General features: G+C 36.9%; 1 protein-coding gene across 2 annotated transcripts in view; it reads left to right on the forward strand.

Annotated features, from left to right (window-relative positions):
* MYO16 (myosin XVI) overlaps positions 1–19,259 on the forward strand; it is a 327,046-nt gene that overhangs the window by 263,359 nt on the left and 44,428 nt on the right. For both annotated transcript variants that reach the window (XM_054193468.1, XM_054193479.1), the window contains 4 exons: positions 4,947–5,043; positions 9,947–10,193; positions 12,037–12,344; positions 14,182–15,384. In XM_054193468.1, coding sequence (XP_054049443.1) covers positions 4,947–5,043; positions 9,947–10,193; positions 12,037–12,344; positions 14,182–15,384 — 1,855 coding nt within the window. The remainder of the gene's footprint in view (positions 1–4,946; positions 5,044–9,946; positions 10,194–12,036; positions 12,345–14,181; positions 15,385–19,259) is intronic.

Consider the following 19,259-nt stretch of genomic DNA (forward strand, 5'->3'; position numbering starts at 1 on the left):
AGATTAGAATGGTAGGTCCATGAGAGATCTCATGAGATAAAACTGGGGTAGGGTTTCCTCCGTGGAATATTTTTTACATACCTCTTGTATTTCCTGGTCCCTTCCTTTCCCGTAGGGCAGTCCTTTTTGTCGCCTCACAATTGCAAAGAGCTGTGAGGTTTATACACTTTTTGGAAAAGGAATGACCATTTTTCTGCCCTTTCCCAGAGAGCTGAATGACAGTTTTTTCTCCCTAAAGTTCAACTCCTGACAAGCGCTTAATGTCACTTGCATGAATACTGGACTACTCACATACTTTATATTAAGGCCATACTTAAGCTATGCTAAACTGTGGGTTTATTCAGTATGTACCATGGTGCAAAGTCATTAGTTTGCCAGAGACAAAGGAAGACTCTTAAAATGTGTGAAGAAAAGCTAACAAATAAAGCAGAAAGAGTAAGCCTTTAAAAATAACATTTCAGTCCATGTAAAAGATCAGTACCCTGTAAATGTGTTTGTCATTACAACATTTTTGCAGACATGTACACTGCAAAAAGACACATTTTACAATAGTTTTAAGGCTTTTTTCTACATTTCATTAATGCACTGTGAAAATGTGTGTCATTGTGTAAAATATCATTAGATTATAGTTCTCTGTCTTTTGTAGGTAGCTATTTTGAAAGTACTGCCAGAAACACACAGCACTCCCACAAATTGCCTTTTTTAAACTAAAGAACAGCTTTGCAGATTCCCTTGACACCTATTAAGTATGAGCTAATACTGCCTCCATGCCACCTACACACCATCTCAGCATCCATTCCATAGTTTTGAATGTCTGTACTTCTACATCCTACACCTTTTCTGTAAAAAAAAAAAAAAAAATAAAAGAAGAAAGAGAGAAAGAACAGCTCCCTCCCATCCTTTCTCCTTCCTCCCAGGAAAGAAAAAAGGAGGCCTGTAGCAGTAATTGAAGCTTTGGTAGTCATCAATGACAATTTTACTTAATCTTTAAAAAATGTGTCATTTTGAAAAATAACATTTAAAACCCTAATGCTTTTCTAATTAAAATAACTATGACTGTAATTCACAGATGGTTTACTTTTACAGGAGTCTGAATGACATTAAAATTTCAGACTCAGATGAGAGCACTTTGTAGTCCAGAAAGTATTGAAAAGTGAGTGCTTTAGTGGAAGAACATTTTAACCTTTTTTTTCCCCTAGGCAAGCAGGGAACGTTTTGTGATTAGAGAAAAGACCAGGAAGAAGACAAGTGGCAGCCTCAAAAACTGTTTTGATATCTGGCATATGCAATTCCAGCATTTTTAGGCGTTATTGCTTTCACTGAACACCAGGACTGTACAGAGGGCAGTGAGACTGTCTCGTTCTCGGTCTACTTTAGAGGGTATCAGATTTGATTCGGAGACTGAGCACACAGATTTCCAGCCATATTAACATAATCAAATGTGTTATAGCAGTTTCTTCTATACATGTCTAGAGCTCTGCTCTCAATAGACCTAGCACATGATGTAAAATCTATAAATAGCTTTTATCCGAATGTAAAAATGAATTTGTATTGACATTTTGTATTCATTCACTTAAAAATTGTAGCAGGCTTCTACTAATGAAGTTCTTAGCATAAGTGATGCCACAATAACTCCATTTACATTTTTCCTAGCGTGTAGTATGGGAGAAAAGAGCGCTAGTGCTTTGCATGTCCCCTGGCTGGCTTCGTGACTCTACAGTGCCAGACACTTGTAGCTAAACTGACCATAAATTTAAGCAGTTGTCTTGACTGTGATTTTGTGCAAAACACACAATCAGTACACTGCAAAATAAATTGCAACTCATTGCTTAGTTAATTTACACATTTGAAATATAGCCTGGGTATTAATTATGAGACTAGTTGAGAATGGGGTTGTTAATTTTGCCACAGGCATTGCTGGTAATCGGGGCTTTTTTAAGGTTTCGAAATGTAAGTTTTCATCTTTTCTACTGTCAGAATACCATAATACTGCCCTAGTAGAGAGGAATGTTTTAGAGACTTCCAGTGAGGAAGTAGGAGGAGAAGCAACCATTTTGAAGAATGGAGAGAAAGAGGCAGAAATGAGGAAAAAGTGGATGGTTCGGGATAGGCCTGAGACAGAGAGGGGAAAAAAGGCTCCAATGTGATGTAGAGGGTTTGTGGAGTATAAAGAGAAAATGTAATCAGAGTAGAAGAATATGATTCTGTTAAGTATTTCTGGCCAGGCTTTCGTTGTCTGAGAGCTACTCAGATACAAATGGTAATTATAATAACTGCATGATAATTTAATTACAGTTAACAATATGAATAATAATTCAGTTATTCTTACAGAAGAATTCTGTATTTAAGGTGATGTGAGCAAGAAGATGGAGGATTCAGTAGCCAAAGCTAGTCATAAGGGGAGCTCAGTATGTGTTTTGATAAGATGGATAGAGAAAACAGTTGTTTGATGAGTATTTATTAAAGAATTCACAGGGTTTAGTGACAGAGTGGATGTGGTGGGAGGAGTCAAGGTGGAGTGTCCTGGAATAAAGTTGAAGGCACCAAAATAGAATATTTGTTGGGAAGAGATGAGAAAATTGACATACTTTGCTGGAAAAACATGATGTTCATGATACAGGACTAGATGTCTAAAAGAGAAGCAAATTTAAACTGAAGAAGGAAGTGGTTGACCTCTTTTTCTTAGAACTTTTTGATTAAATTAGGAGGAAAAGAAGTGAGGACAAAAGGAAAGATTCGTAAGGAAATTTAGCAAGCTATGTGAAAGAAGCAGATTCCAGAACAAATGATAGATGAAGAAGGATGTCAGCATGCTAAGACAACTGGGCAAAAAGAGAATTTTGAAAGCACAAGAAGAAAAGTGAAACTTTTGTTGGAAGTCACTGGTCAAGAAAATGAGAATGAGAGTATGTCAGAATATGAGAGCACAATGAGATCTCAGTGAGATTGTCTCAAATGAACATGAAGTTAAAAATTGGAAGGCGTCACTCATGATAATCTGTTAAGTAAATATAAAGACATCATTTTACCAGGGTAGCTACCAGTGTAGAAACAGGGTCTAGGAAAAGGTAATATTTTTGTGGAAAAACAGCTCCAATTTGTAAGCAGAAGGATGATTCCAGAATAGATGGCCTGAACAGAGGAGTTACTCTGGAGCAGATAAGTTATACTAGAATTTTTATAGCTGCACAATTTTCTAAAATAGCGGTTCCAGGCATTTTCCACCATGCAAAGAAAACCCATTTCCTAATTATGAGTTTCTACAATGGCAAGACAAGTAAGTGGTTTGCATCACCTTGCCTTCACACTCTTTGCAACAGCACAAAAGGCCAATTTCATTGGGAAAAGAGATACTAACAGAAAAAAAAAAAAATAAAACTAGAAAGAATTCTAATTTTGACATTTGAGTGCATCTGATTTCAATTAAAAGACAGTTGCACCATCAGCTCAAACTTCAGAGTTAAAGACTTTTTAAAACATTTTATTTAAAACAGTTTCTCTCTAGAGTAGAGCAAAGGGAAGCCAAGGGACAAAAATGTGCCACGATCATTTCTGAATTTTGTTGATGGAGGTTAGACATGGTATATATGTCCTGGCTTTCAGTATTTCATCACTTCCAGTGATGTACATCTGACAACAGTGTTTGGATTAAAAATAAGTAGTTGAAAAGGGGTGACAGTCTCCCTGCTGATACCTGTCTCCCAGATCTATAGTGAAAAACCAACAGTGGAGCAGCATGGCGCAATGAGGAGAGACTGAGTTTGTGAGCTGCAGACAAATAAGAGTTGGAATGAATTTCTGCAACTTCAGCGAGACTTGTATTAATTAATCAGTATGCCTATTAGCCGTACAAAATTAATAGCTAGACAAAAGCTATAATCTTCTATTAATATAATCTTATAATATATAATCTTATTCTATAATCTATCATAGAATAAATATATTCTATTATCTATAATCTTATTTCTAAAGAGGGAAGGAAAGTTTCTTCTCCAGAATTCCTGAGAAGAAAGCCCATTATTTATCCAATATTTTAGTTACTACTGTTTGTAGTGTAGCTCACTTATGTGTGGTGTTTTTTTTAAAGGCTATTAGAAAGGAATGCTTTGAAGATTATACAGAGAAGAATTTTTAAGGATTGTTTCAGCATGTTCAGAAGGTATCAAAAGGACGGTGTTTTCTTTTGGTCTAACTAGCTAAATTTTTCTGTAAAGGGGGAAGAGTATCTAATGATTGTTATTAAGATCCTCAAGAAGTAAATAATTTAAACCAAGTAACTAGTCAGCACCAGAATAAGCTCATACACCCCATCAATACTTAGGAGAGTATTTTCACAAATAAGTCCCTCTGACTTCTTAGGCGTGATTCTAAAAGGAGACCTGCAGAACAGCTTCAGCAGGCAGGCCTGGGAACAGGGATTCATAATTTTGCTGGACAGTAGGAATCATTCTCACTAATAGCAGCGAGTTTCTCACACTTGGGCTAAATTCTTCCTGTTGCACACATGACAACTATCTGTTACCATTTTCTGCTCCACATGGGTTTATGGCTTGTCACCTTTCTCCTTGCCCACATCTCCTTATTTAAGAAAAGCTAAACTTTATTTTCTATTATGTTGTCTAACATATTAGCATAATTACATTCAAAATGCCTTTTTTTTTTTTTCCAAACCTGTGTTTAACTTGAAGATTGTAGTATTTGTTGTGGATGGTTTTGGAACTGAAGGGGGACTGTGTGTCTGACTGCTTGCTCGTCCTTCCCAAATACATCTTTTATTCAACCAAGTGATACAACCTCTCTGTACAAGTATTGGCATTGTACTTTTTTTAAATTGCAGATCTCATCTCAACCCTTAGCTGGATTGTATACATACTATCGTTATTTACCTGTCATCGTTTTCGCCTTTTTTGTTGATGGTGAAGGTTTCCCTGCTGTTTGTATTCTAGATAGGCGTCCGAAAAGTGTTTCTTAAGTACTGGCAAGCTGACCATCTCAACGATTTGTGCCTTCAGCTTCAGAAGAAAATTATAACCTGCCAAAAAGGTAACAATTACAGAACAAGTATTCCTGAGCTGTCACTTAATACCCTGAGCAGAATATTGCATAAGAAAAAAAAAAAAATCTCCTCCTTGAGTAGTTGCTACAGACTATTTCCAGCTAACTATTTATACAGATTTTTTGAGATTATATTAACATTGGTCATGCTTGCACTTTCTGTCTGCCAAACATAATTTTACAGCAAACAGTTGACTGTAATTAAAACTTAGGGATCTTGAATATTTCCTTTCTAAAGTATGTTCAGTGATTTTTCAAGGCATTAATATAACCTTTAACAACTTCTGCCAATCAGCATAACAACGATACAAAATTGCAATGTGTTAAAATATATCGACAGTGGATACAAAGCGAATAATTTAATATGTTTATCCCCTTTTCTTACAGCTTTCATATTTAACTGCTAGTTTTTTACATTTATGCATTTCCCCCGCTTTTATGCCTGCATTTTTACCAAGGTCACACTGCCACATTGTTTGGCACATTTTTAAAAGGAGGTATTATCCACTGCCTCCTGATTTCCTGTTACTTCTGTTCCATTTCCTATCAAAATCTCAAATAACTGCTGAAAATGTGAATATTGCTTTGTTTGGAGAAGCTTCCTTCACACGATGCATTATTTATCTAATTGGCTGATGTCTGCAACAATTCCCATTATCACCTTTTTAAAGGAAATTAGAAAGACAAAGATTTGTCTTGGGTTGTTGTTTTTTTTAATCAGATACATAATATTGCATATAAGAATATATAAACCCCTTTCATTTTAACTATCTGTTCTTCACTGTGAGGGTATAGTGAAAAAGAGGAGACCAAGAGAAAACTTGAAGTAAGTGGAATCGAAATCATGGCAGTTCAGGAATGAATGTGGAGAATGACAGTTAACACAGGCCACAGTGCAGCCGAGTGTGTAACATTCACACATTTAGAAAAGCAACAGTGATTTATCCTCTTTCCCTTCTCATGCTGACTTAACAAAGAAAGGAAACATTTACCTTTCCGAGTCTGATTTGCAAACAGAGTGCTTTAATATTACCCTGCACCGAAATGTAAAACATCCTCAGATAAGTCCATGTTATGCAGAGGTAAGAGAACAGACATCTGCCAAAAGAATGAAGATAATAAGTCTTCTTGGCTCCTTACTGAAATATTTCTTTTGGGTTTGCTTCTAACGCTCCTTAATTAGGCTAACTTAAAAAGTCATTTTCACCAAAACTATGCTTTCAAAGCTTTTATCAAAGCTATCACTCATCTACATGTTTTTTATGGTCTGGGAAACCCGAGAAAATCAAGAACTTGCATGACATCCATTTGACTACATTAGCGCATCAAATAAGCTGCCCTTTGCAAACAAGTACAATTGTAAACTTGCCAGAGCTCTCTGGAAGGTTGGGAATAGCATAGGGAACTTGTGCATTGTTCTTATGTAATCCTAAAATTGGGACCCATAGGCTTTTAAACTGGGATGGTGAAGTTTAGTGAGTAATATTAGTCCTACTGCATATTCACATTTTTTTCCCTCATCCTTTGCATCCAGAGGACTTTGGAAGCCAAATCTTTCTTGATAGTGAATTGACTAATTGCAAAACTAGTCAATAATTTCTGTATCAGGCTTAAATATACCTTATATATACCTGTATAAGGACTTAACTTAAAGGGAAAACAGGTCTTGTCCAAAATTCTTATCAACTGTTTTTACTTCATTCTTACTAGCAATCCCTTTATCATTCCCATAAATTTGGGCAAAACCAAACCAAAACAAACCAGATAAGTCTTCTTTTGTTATCCGGAAAGTTAACTTACGCAGGCAAAGAAAGGGGTCAAACTAAAGTGAAAACATGCGTAGAAACACTTTTTATTTAAAAACAGATCTGTGAGTCTAGGGATTTTGTGGGGTTTTTTTTTCACAGGTATGAGGACTACATATGGGAAGTTTTGACCTTGTTGAATCACTGAGAAAGTTATTTGTACCTGTAGGAAAATCCATCATGCTGAATTTCTTCCATTAGAGTTTATGTAGATTAAGAATTAACTTTAATGTATACACAATATTTAATACATTTCTCATGTAACCCACATCCATGGTCTACTTGAATTTCGATTATTCTGATCTTTATCCTTAGATGAACTGTAAAGAAGTAGATATTCTTCTGCCCTGTGGGTGCTAACCTCAATTATTTTAATTTGCATAAGTAAGAATTTTTTTAGATCTACATAAATGAGGAGCAAGTTCAGAAGACAATCTTAGTACCCATACAGTAGTAGATGCAACTGAGCAGTAAAGGTCTAGGAGATGACAACTTCATTTCACAGCAGTTTTTGAGGTTATGAAATTGGGGTTTTTGTTCTGTTTTGAACTGAAGACAAAACTTTTCAAATGTTCTCATAGAGAAGCAAATGTGGTGAAATGTCCATCTTCTAATGAAAACCTGAGCTACTCAGCTCTTGAAAATGCCTGCAAAAGAAAAGAAGGGTGTCTGTCTGCCAGCCCTTCCTGACAAAACTTTGTTGAACGTTTCTTCAAAACATCTCAATTTTGATGAAAGTGTTTAGTTCAGAGTAGCTGTACAGTCTCTAAATGCTACAGCTGGCTATACTGGATATGATTTTACTGGCCATCCTAGCAGGCTACTCTGCATCGTTGATGCCTGTTGACAATCCTACCACAGGATTGACCTCTGTATTTCCTTTTCCTAACCAACCTTAGTGGTGCTACCAACCTTTTTTTTTGTCAAGGTAAAAGTACACACATACACACACACTTAGAAAATGTTACTTTAAAATACAGGCCTTTCTCCAAAGTCATCCAGGATTTGATGCTTAACCATTTGTCAAATACCCTATCTGCTCTGAAGCAGATAAGTTTAAAGAAAATACTGGAAGTGAGGGAATAAATTTTTATTATTAAGCTCTTTTGAATTTTTCATACTTGTGAGCAGTGAACTCTTGATAATGTTCTATGCATGTATTCATTACCTTTGCAACAGTGACATTATGAATTCAGACTCAGTAACGTGTATATCCAATGTGAATACTCTCATAAAATTGTCAACAAGTAACTGTACTATTAGTTTCCTTTTCAACTAAATTGGGTAAGTGCAATAATGTTTCAGGGTTTAAAGAAGTCACATTTTATAGAATGTAACTAAAGGGATTGAAAATGGCATGGCTGGCTGTGATTATAAAAATGTAAACCTTCAAAGTTGTCCATAATAAATAATCTCAAAGTACCTGAACTTGAATGTTTCCAAACCCAGTGGTTTGGAAAAATTGGAAAGGAGCCGTATTAGTATGTTAATGTTTACCTCTCTTATATTACATCAGCTGGGCACCGAGAGTGTCTAGAAAAAATCTTACTTTAAATATCTAAATAAGGTCACAGAAGGTGGTAGAAAACACCTTTGTTTGTCCTTACATTGTCCCCTGTTTTAGCTGTTTATTTTATTTAATAACATTTTACAATCACAAAAGACTAATTGTATCTTTCTCTGTTTACATTTTTCCTTTAGATTAGTTCAGCTTGACTCTTTGTCATTTGATGATGTTCTGCAGTGTTCCCAAGACTGAAACTTAATTGTATTGTTAAAAAGGCCTATTGCATTTTAGCATATTTTTACTTTCCAATCTTAATATTAACATTTTCAGTATTTTCCCCCAAACATCACAGGCTATTGCCTGCTGACTTCACTTATGAAAAACTTTCAGTCACCAGAATGAGAGTAACCATAATAAGCAATGATGAAGTTCGACCTATTTTTGGTACGTCTAAGTTGATGTACTGAAAGTCAACAATATTTCAGGCAACAGGCAAATAACTCTAAAACACGTTCTTCCCTGTGAAGTTCACAGCAGTTATTCCAGATCTGGAAAGAATAAGGATCTTGTGGAACTTTAAAAAAATAAACCCTGTCAAATAAAGCACCTTTAGTTAGTGTATCTCTTCCTTCTATGCCTAAACGTATGCTCAGAGAGTACTAATACCACCCTGTTGCAGGTGGAGTGATTAATTTGATGCTGAATTCATCACAGCCATGGAAGTCCCTGTGCCTTGTGTTTCTAATCAGCTGGGTACTTCTGAAAATTCAGGGGACTAGGTGGTATTTAGGTTGAGTAGAATTTGTTGCAATGAATCTACATACTTAGGAAAGTGGTACAGAAAGCTATTATTGGAGGTACACCAAAATCCTCTCCCACCATAGGGCTGACAAAGAGTGTGAAAAATAGGCCTAATTAATAGACACATAAAGCTGATGCAATGCAGATGAAAATTTTAAACTGAGAAAGGCAGACGTGAAGTGACAGATAAGTTTCAGAAATTTGCATTAAATTAATCTAATTGTTTTTGCTAAAAGGAAATGAGACACAAATGGTCTATAAGTCTCATTAGAAAAATCTTGTGTGGCTTTTGATTTTTTTAGGTACACCAAAATATTTGAAGCATTTTTTTAAGGCGACCAAAAAGCAAACAATCATTTAATTCCTACTGCACTCAATGCAACAATCATTTCTTCAGGGTTTTATTCTGAAACAAACGAGCTTTTGACCTCTGCAGTGTAAATGTGTGCTTTCACAATCTGTAGCCTACATCCGAGTTTCCATTTGCAATGTAATAAAAAATAACGCTCAGTGAAGGTAAACATTTTGAGTTATGGTAGCTCAAATTTATGAATTAATTTACTATCACTACTTTGTTCTAATCACTGACAGCAGAAAACAGGAAGAGCTCCATTTTAGTATGTTATTTGTATGCCGTCACATTCTTTCGAGCTTTATGTAAGAGGTTGACTGAACATGCTTGCTCGTATTTACAGCAGAACACACAGTGATATTAAGTTATTCACTAATTAATTAGTTGTCTTGCTCTGGTCCCTAATTTTTTCTTCTGTTATGGTAGTTGTAAGAGGATTTTTAGCTCGTCAGCGCTTGCTAAAGAAGATGAGCATCAAACAGCAAGAGGTCACCTCAATCAAAAGCTTCTTGCAGAACGCTGAGGATATGGGATTGAAAACATACGATGCCTTGGTCATTCAAAATGCTTCTGACATTGCTCGGGAAAATGACAGGCTCCGCAATGAGATGAACGCTGCTTACCACAGGGAAAAGTTAGAGGCTAGAAACAGACCAGAAGAAGGCCACAAAAGGTAAGATGAGGAAACATCCACTATGAAGAATTAAAACATTTCTTCAATTTTAGTGATTTCCTTCCCTGCTTAGAAAGTCACAGAAATGACTGAGGAATTGCAAGAGGATTCTCAAGTATATACTCAATCCAAATAAATGCTAGACACTATTTTTTTCGGCATATCAGGTAATTAAGTCTACAAACTTAAGGACACCTCTTATATCCTATTCAGAGGACACTGAGCCTTTTAGAAACTTATTCAAGGCATTTATTTTTTACAGAAATATTTTTAAATTCTAAGATAAATAGATTATAGTTGAACTTTCGTCAATCCAAATGAACAAAAGAAGAATTCCTCTAACTTAAAATTCCAACATTGGAAAATGGCCAAGGTAATGAAAAACAGCTAGGGAGGTGTTAAAACACAAGAAAGTCCAGACTAAGAAATCTTGATTGCGCATTGAACTAGACAGATTGATTGTGAGGAGGATTCTTTCCTCTTATTTAAAAAGAGGCAAATGTTTTTTGTTGAACTCCCATCGCAGCTTTCAGGAGTGCCTACTTTACAAACCCAGCGAATGCTGGAGAGGCTTTCTCTAGGAACTGAGACTCTGATCTCTTTTCTCTCAGACACCTGAGTGAGCAGAGGTAGCATTGCAGTTAATAGGCATGTGTCTATAGCAGGAATGTGTCTATAACTTGCTGGACATATAAATGTTTATTTTTCCACAGGAACTTAATTTTCGTCCAGAACAACTCCCTTCGCTTTCATTGCTTTTGTCAGTGACTTTTATTAAAGTGAAAATGGCAGTGCATCTGCTTAATTAGCTCCAAATATCCCAGTGATTACATATTGAAGGAAATGCCTTTGTAGGAAAGACTGTAATTAAACATTACAGTGAAAACAAATTATCCACTGAGCACCATGCTTTCATCTTTAGCTATTTCATTTACTACGTGGGCAGCTGGCTATATCCTGTGCATGAATTCCAGCTCTGCTGGTGATCTGCCATGCAGAAATACAATTTAAAAAAACAAAATGCTTGGGGATTTGTTTGTAAAATGATGGTATATACATCTTCTATCTAAAAATTGCCTCTCTAAGTTCAAAGGTTTTCAACATTTTGATTTTTTGGGGGAATAAAATGTTAGAATTTTTGTTAAAAAAAGTCATTTTGTTGGAAGCAGCTGATAAACCTAATTTCTCAATATGTATTGAAATAGCAAAAGAAAAAGAGAAAATTGGAATAGTTAAAACTCCAAAACTGCCATTGAAATGACTAAACATAATGTCATAATTAATATTATTAAAATTATAACTAATAATTAAGCTTAAACAGGAAGATATATAGATATGTGGGTGGAATTGTTCAAGCAGCCAATGTAGCTGGTTAAAAAGGTCATCTAATATTTTAGAGATTTGCATTATCTAAATAGAATTTATAGTTGTCTTTTTAGAAAATAATGATAAAGGCTCAGCATTTGCTGCCTCAGTAAGTTTCTATTAAAATGGATTTCCCAGAAATTATCATTCAGATTGAAAACCCAGCTTTTGATTGTGTGTAACAATCAAAGTGTGAACAATGCACTCAGTGAATGTCTGATCAACAATATGAAACTGCTTAAGGAAGGCTGCATTTGTGTGAAAAAGGGCCAGTGTCCTGATTTATCATGAAACAGGAAATAGAAGAAAGCTAGCAGCTTGCTCTGGATTTGTTTGTCAGAAGATTACTACACACATCCCCTTGGCACGGTAGGGGAGTTGTGAGATTGTTTACCAAAAAGCTGTTGTTATGTTTGCATGAACAGGTTCATTGTTATCGCTTGAATAATGCATCTGGGCCTCTTTTCTGTGTTTTCAGAGCCGAAGACAAGGGTGGGAAGGTCTCTGAGGACAGCTTTGCCGGCTGTCGAACGCCTAAGCACTTTCATTCCAGCTCCGTCCCTGTCCCCATGGCAGTGGACGGCTTGGTACATTCTGTGGCTGGGTCATCCATCAGATCCCCCTCCCTGCACTCTGTGTTCAGCATGGACGACAGCAATAGCCTGCCATCACCAAGGAAACAGCCTCCTCCCAAACCAAAGAGGGACCCCAACACACGACTGAGCGCTTCGTACGAGGCTGTTAGTGCTTGCTTGTCGGCAGCTTCTAAGGAAACCGCTAATGAAGGTTAGGCATAAAGGGAGAAACAGTCGCAAATGTTATTGATTTATTCTTTTCCCTTTGATCCTTTTAAACACAGTCAAGCGCCTTTGAAAAGTCCCGCTTCCCCGAAATATTTCAGTGGCAGTAAATAAAATCCGTCAATTTGTCATTGGTTTCCACATCAGCAAATAATACTCACGTGTTTTAATTGCCTAGTTTGTCAACAACCAAAACCTATTTGCAGAACTCTCTCTCCAGAGACAAATGATCTCTGTCAACTTGGGCCATTCTACCCCACTGACCGTTTTATTTCCCCTTTTAAACTGTATGTTAAAATACCTTGCATCACTAAAACAGAATGCTCAGATCTTGAATTTCACCAAGTTAAACATTAAACTTTCTCCTGCTTTTTCTCTATGTTCACATGAATAACTTATGCATTCAGTGGTTTATATTTGTGCCAAAACTTGCTTACAGTGAATTTTTTTGTTTAGAAGGAAAGTGCTGTGAAAGTTCCAAAGCGTCTCAATGCATTATAGTGGATATAGAATGGTTTTGTGTTCAGTTGTTCTATTCTCCTTCACCCTTTAAATGAATGAGTAGAAGATGAAGGGGGGAGCGCATTCTACTTTTCCTTCATAAGTCTGACTTGTCATGCTTTGTGTAAAGGATCCTCTAGGCTTACCAGGGAAGATCCGTCAGGTTGTGTTTAAAGCTATGTATAACCATTCTCTAATCCTGCATACCGTGGATGGAAACCTTTGCAGCTCCCTCTTGCAAAATAATTACTGCAAAATAATATTCTCCTGTCCAGTTCATTAGATGCAAGTCCATTTTTCTTACCCTCGTCCTTGCTCGTTCAAGCTCTGCGTAAGGAGAGATGAACTGTGTCCAATATACTTTCAAACTAGTGTAGCTTAAGGAGCTCTGTAGTGGTTTCGGTTTTCAGTGCCCAGGTCTGCACGACATGATTGATTTGACCAAAAAGCTCTAGCAGAGGTTTTTGAAAGAATGACAATTTATATATGTATGTGTGGTCTTAACACCAATGCTTGTATATACTCACAAAACAACTTTGGAATTCTTCGCATACGCATGAAACAATAGGGCCAGTTTCCCTGCTATATACTCATTTTCCAAGAATTGTGTCAGTTTCCTGAGTCTTTGTCCAAAATCAGCTCTGATTTACACCACTGAATTTTGATCTTGAAAGACCAATCACCTAGGTATCTAGTCTCTACACTCCATATGTGCCTGGAGGCTGTGAAAAGACATCTAGTTCAGTTAACTGTATACTCAATTGGGGAATTGCCCTTAGGCTATGGGATTTCCTAACTTTATAAATTATTTCCACTCCTGTAGTACAAAAGAAGAAGAGATAGGCATAATATCTGCCTATAATTAGTGTTTTATACATATTACATAAAAGCGGGGTGCTTCAGTTACTGGCAATAACATACGCGTCAAAGTAGCACCATGCTAAAACTCCTAGTTAGGATCATGCCCCTCTCCCTTGGTGCAAAAGGAGTATCAAGCGCATATTTCCACATGTTAGAGACCTTGCAGTGAACACTGGGATTTGAAAGATACCTCCTCAGGTGTTAGTTCTCATCTTTTAGTGACAGTAGAGATTACCAAAACAGATTATATACCCAGGTAGCAAAGGCTTGTGGTTTAGGAGCTGAAAGTTCTGCATTTTGTTCCTTGAAATATTTATACTTTTGACTGAATCCCTGTGTTTGTGACTGCTGCTCATTGCAAAACTGTGTGGGCAACATTTGAAGGCCTAAAGTACTGGGCCTACGTAAGAAAAAAACTGACTTTGATCTGTTAGTAACACAGACCTTTCTCACTTTCCTAGTACTGACCCGTCCAAGGCCACACAGTGATGACTATAGTACCATGAAAAAAATACCTCCCAGAAAACCAAAACGAAGTCCCAATACAAAACTTAGTGGCTCTTATGAAGAAATACCTGGCCAAAAGCCTGGGGATGTAAAACAGGCAAGCACAGTAGCTAAACCAGGCGTCTATGATACTGTGACAGTACAGAGAGCAGCTTCTGCTGATGGGCCACAACATGGTGTGTTGAGTCTCTATATGTCACAAGAAGAGGAGGAAAATGAGCCAGTCTATATTGAAATGGTAGGGAATGCAATGAAAAGCATTTCTGCTGAAGCAGAAAGCCCAGAACAAGGAGAGTCTGTGTATGAAGAAATGAAGTATTTTCTACCAGAAGAAGGAAGCAATGGTAGTGGAATAATTCCAGTAGTGACTGGATCTCCTCCTCTGTTGTTTGAAAGCAAAAAAAGTGTTAATGTGGAAGATGGAACATTGGATGGAAACAGTCAGGCAGCTTTGATCTACAAAGAGTCATGTGACATTCCAGCCCCTTTCCCTAACTTGCTCCCCCACAGGCCCCCACTTCTTGTGTTTCCTCCAACCCCTGTCACATGTTCACCTGCTTCTGATGAATCACCTCTAACACCACTAGAAGTCAAAAAGCTTCCTGTCTTGGAAACCAACCTAAAATACCCTGTGCAGTCAGAAGGCTCAAGTCCATTATCACCACAGTACTCCAAAAGCCAGAAAGGGGAGAATGAAAGACCAGCATCTCCAGGCTTGGTTGTGTTCAATGTTTCCAGCAAAGTGACTCCTCCTTCCACACCACCTCCTCCTCTCCCACCACCCCCTCCTCCTGTACCACCTCCTATTTCCTACCGGGCTTCCACACATTTTGCATTTCCTCCAGAGACTTGTGCTAGTTTTCTGATTAATACAGGGAAAGCAGGTACAAACTCAGACCTGTCAAAAGTACCTCAGAGACCAAATCCTGCTCAGCTTGGATGCTCATCTTCTCCATTCTCCAAACTGCCTTATTCTCCAAAGGTGGCAAGAGCAGAGCACAGGAAATTGAACTCAAATTCGTCATCTTCATTTCCATACAGCCTTACAAACTCAAGGTCATTGACCAGTCCCCTTGATGAGTTAACTAGCTTGTTCAACTCAGGACGGAGTGTGCTAAGAAAATCTGCAGCAGGACGGAAGATCAGGGAGCCAGAAGGTAAGACAGATCTCTGTGCATCTCTATAGTGTACTAATTCTGCACCAAAAGTTTCTTACATTGGAAGCCGATAGACCAGGTAAAAATACAAAACAAAGCATTGTTTGGGGTTTTTTTTGTAAAGAAAGATCTGTTGCAGTCATAAGAAACACATACATACATAAAATACATTGCATATAAAAATTACAGGTCTTCAGGTTTTCTCTGAGATGTCAACTTTTTTTTTTACCAAAATGTTTGTATTACGCAAATTTAAATGGATTATTTTTAACATTCCAACAGTCTCAGTAGAATAAATACAGATGTTACATCATGTGAAAAGGAGTTTATGGTATCAATCTATAGAAATACTTTGAATGAAATATTTGTCTGGTAGATAGCATGCACTTTAGTTTGAAGACTTCCTTCTAAGGTTTCATTATTTCATTTCCATGAAATTCTGAATTTAGTGATACAGCCATTATTATTCTCCTAAATAAAGCTGAGAGAGAAGGTTGTGCAGCAAACTATATTTATTTCCCTTTTCTATCCTTTTATTCTTACCTTTCCTGTGATTTACAAACAGTTATGTACATACCCAGAGATTACTTGGTATCATGGCTGGAGAACATCTTTTGTATCTAGTGAAAAAGCCAACTATAAAAAGAAGCAAATTTACCATTTTGCTAGAGGTTTTTGAGACCACAGTCCTCAGACATTATCACTTAATTATTTGGCTTGTCCAGGTAATAAAGGGTTTAACATTGTTACTGGAAAAAGTCTCTGGATCTTACGAATGCTGAAAATTCATCCTGATGTTAACAGATTCAATTAGCTGCTCTGTAAGGGTGAGATACTTCTCACCTCACTTTGTCCATCTCAAAGCATGAAGAGATAGTCCTTTTGAGGCTTTAATTATATCTTTCTCCATTGGGTATGAGGAAAGCCTAGATGATTAAACTAGTAGAGTTGTTAACTTCTAAGTGATTAAAGTTGAAGTAAATCCTGGTTCTGCATATCAATTACAACACTGACTCCAGTCTTCACATTACTTTTCAGATTTTCTTTTTTTAAAGTATCCTATTGAAAATAGTCGGTGTACCGTATGCAGAAACTTCTCTCCCAAGTACTATCTCCCAAACACAAAATTCTGTGAATTTAAAATTCAGAATGATAAAACCTCTAGACTGTTTTCTCTGCTTCTTCACTTCTGTCTGTCCAAACGGGTTGTCTTAATGAAGAGCTGCGTGCAGCATATTCAAAATGGGCAATATGAAGCCCTGTTTTGGAAATATAAAATAAAACAGTAGAGAAGAGGATAGTTTATCTTATTCATTGTCCATTTTCTTAAATATATACTGCTCCATTGATTTCAGTATCATATCCTGACTTATGCAGCTATAACAGAACAGAAGCAGGTATTTGTGCATACTCTGGATATGCGTATGTCTGTCTGTGTGCCACCCTATCTCTCTGTTCCTATGAAGCCTGGCAGCCTTCAGCCAAAACCCCTTTCAACCAAATACAACAAGGAGGTAAATGTCTCAAAACTTACTGAGTTTCTACAGGTTTAATGTAAGTTAGTGGCTGGGTGGAGACAAGAGACTTGCACTGTGAGAAAGGCTCCTACCAGCTATCAGAGAAACTGTGGTGGACCGAACCCTTGTGGGCCCTCCAGACCTTGAAAAAGCTTTAGCTGGACCTTGCATGTTCCTAGATGCTGAGTTCAATCAGCCATGAGCTAAGAACTGAGACTTCATCAGTTCTCAACCTCAAGAAAATGCCTTGTTTGTTATCCTGAGTATATGAATTGATGAAATTTGTAAAGGAGATGTTGCAATAGTTTTGCTTGCTTTGGCAAAATCACTTGACAACATTCAATGCCTATAAATGTATGTAGAATGTTGTTTTGATTTATTTTGTTTCATTTTTTTTTAAGTTGGGGGTCTTGTTTTATTGTATAGATAATACATTTTTATCCACTGGGAAGTAACTATGAAAGTCAGCTCTTTGGACGTATCTTCTCAAGGCTCTCTCAATGTACCTGGTGAGGAAGCGTGGTAAGCCTATTCCAACCAAGTCACAAAACTGACCTTTACCTTAAAAAAATAAAAAAGTTTATTTGGGATGGAGGGTTTCTGCAAACTCAATTTTCAACTAAATGTGACCAAGACAGAGTTCAGCTTGGGTCTGCTGTGGGCTGGAGCTAGTGCATTAACAGAGGCTACCATAAAAAAACTCTAAATTTACCTTTCACGTGGAAAATGTTGTACTTCTAAATATTTCATCAAGGCAGCACTAAGTATGAAAGATCAAAGTTCAAGAAAGATATATGATAAAAAACCTGAATCAATATTTTATGAGCTGAGGAGCTACTGTATAATACTACTAAGTGCGGTTACATATGAATAGCTCAATGACGAGCAGATGGATTGAAAGTAACAAAGAAATGCAGGTGAATGTATGTGTGTGTTTTTACAATTTGCATTTTTTCATGTATACTTCATGTGTTCAGATCATTTTTAGGGTAACAGTTGGAAAAAACATCTGTTGTTTAACCTCCGATGCAAAGAAATAAGATGGCAATCAGCCGAGTGGACTCCTATGTAAAACTAAAAGTTGTCCATGCCTTACATCCTGATTTTTTATCACCTATTGCCTAATGCATATTAAGTTCCTGGAAGACTCCTCCATTTCTTCTTTTTGTCATTTGTAGTATTTTATCTATAGGAGACAATATGGTAAAAAAAAAAAAATAATAGAAATTCATTAAAATTGAAGACATGGCCTAGAGCAGCACTCTGTAATGTGCAATTTCCTTTATTTCCATAAGTTGTAACCTACCAACAACCTTAACTAAAAACAGAAAGTAAAATTGTGGGCCATTTTGAAGTCAAGGAGAGTTAGCTGTGGGAATCAATAAGTTTCTGTGTGGGATCATCAGCCTTTGAGATAAAAGCCTCCTTGCCAATAAAAGTGCAATACAGACAGATCCCCCAATACGCCTCCCTCTTGCCTGGAGGAGCACTTTCAAGGCCTGAGAACGCTAATGTCATTTTGGCTCCTGACCTCTCCGTGGGAAATGTTCGTCCAGAATTACAGAATGGATTCGTGGTTTTTTGATGGACTGCGGACTTATTGTGAACCGAACTGAGAGCACTCTTCTTTCAAACAGGCAACAAACAAAATAATCAAATCAACAGTAGCATCTACTGGTTCAAGCAATGATCAGGATCATAGAGTATGCAATTTCTTGCAAAGTACTTTACATGTAATTGGAGAAGTTTTTTGCTCCGCAGAGCTGATAGTTTAAATAAGCAAAACTGTAACAGGTGAGAACCGAGATAAAGTGATTTCTCCAAGGTTGAAAAGAGTTGTCATTGAAGCTACAGCTGTTTTCTTAGACAGGGATTTCCTTTTACTCCATATAAAATGAGATTTGAGTGCAAATAAGCAATAATACACATGCACTCTTCTCCCTGACTTCTGGAAGTAGAAACTAGTTTTCATGACAAATAGAAACTGAATGGTTGTGTGAAGAGGCCTTACTCAGATATTTCTAGACAGGACCTTAGATTTGAAACCAGACTTCATGAAACCCAACTTAATGCCTTAATCACAAAACCACGCTTTCTATCAGAATGTACAAATATTTTTAACTGTTCAACATATAAGACATTCCTTATATAAGGAAGAGAGAATTACATGTTTAAGCATTTCATGTTGAATATTTTTGGAGCAAGGGCGGACTTTTCCTCAACATGGATGAATGATACTCAGATTGCTAGGTTGTAGTGTTATTTCTCTTGATTGGTATACAGTTGATATTAAATTATTCCATACAAAGGGGAATCGTTTCAGCTTCAGAACAAAAGATGGAATAATTCCCAGCCCAT

The sequence above is a fragment of the Rissa tridactyla genome, chromosome 1 (assembly GCF_028500815.1).
Source record: "Rissa tridactyla isolate bRisTri1 chromosome 1, bRisTri1.patW.cur.20221130, whole genome shotgun sequence".
In the NCBI taxonomy this organism is placed as follows: domain Eukaryota; kingdom Metazoa; phylum Chordata; class Aves; order Charadriiformes; family Laridae; genus Rissa; species Rissa tridactyla.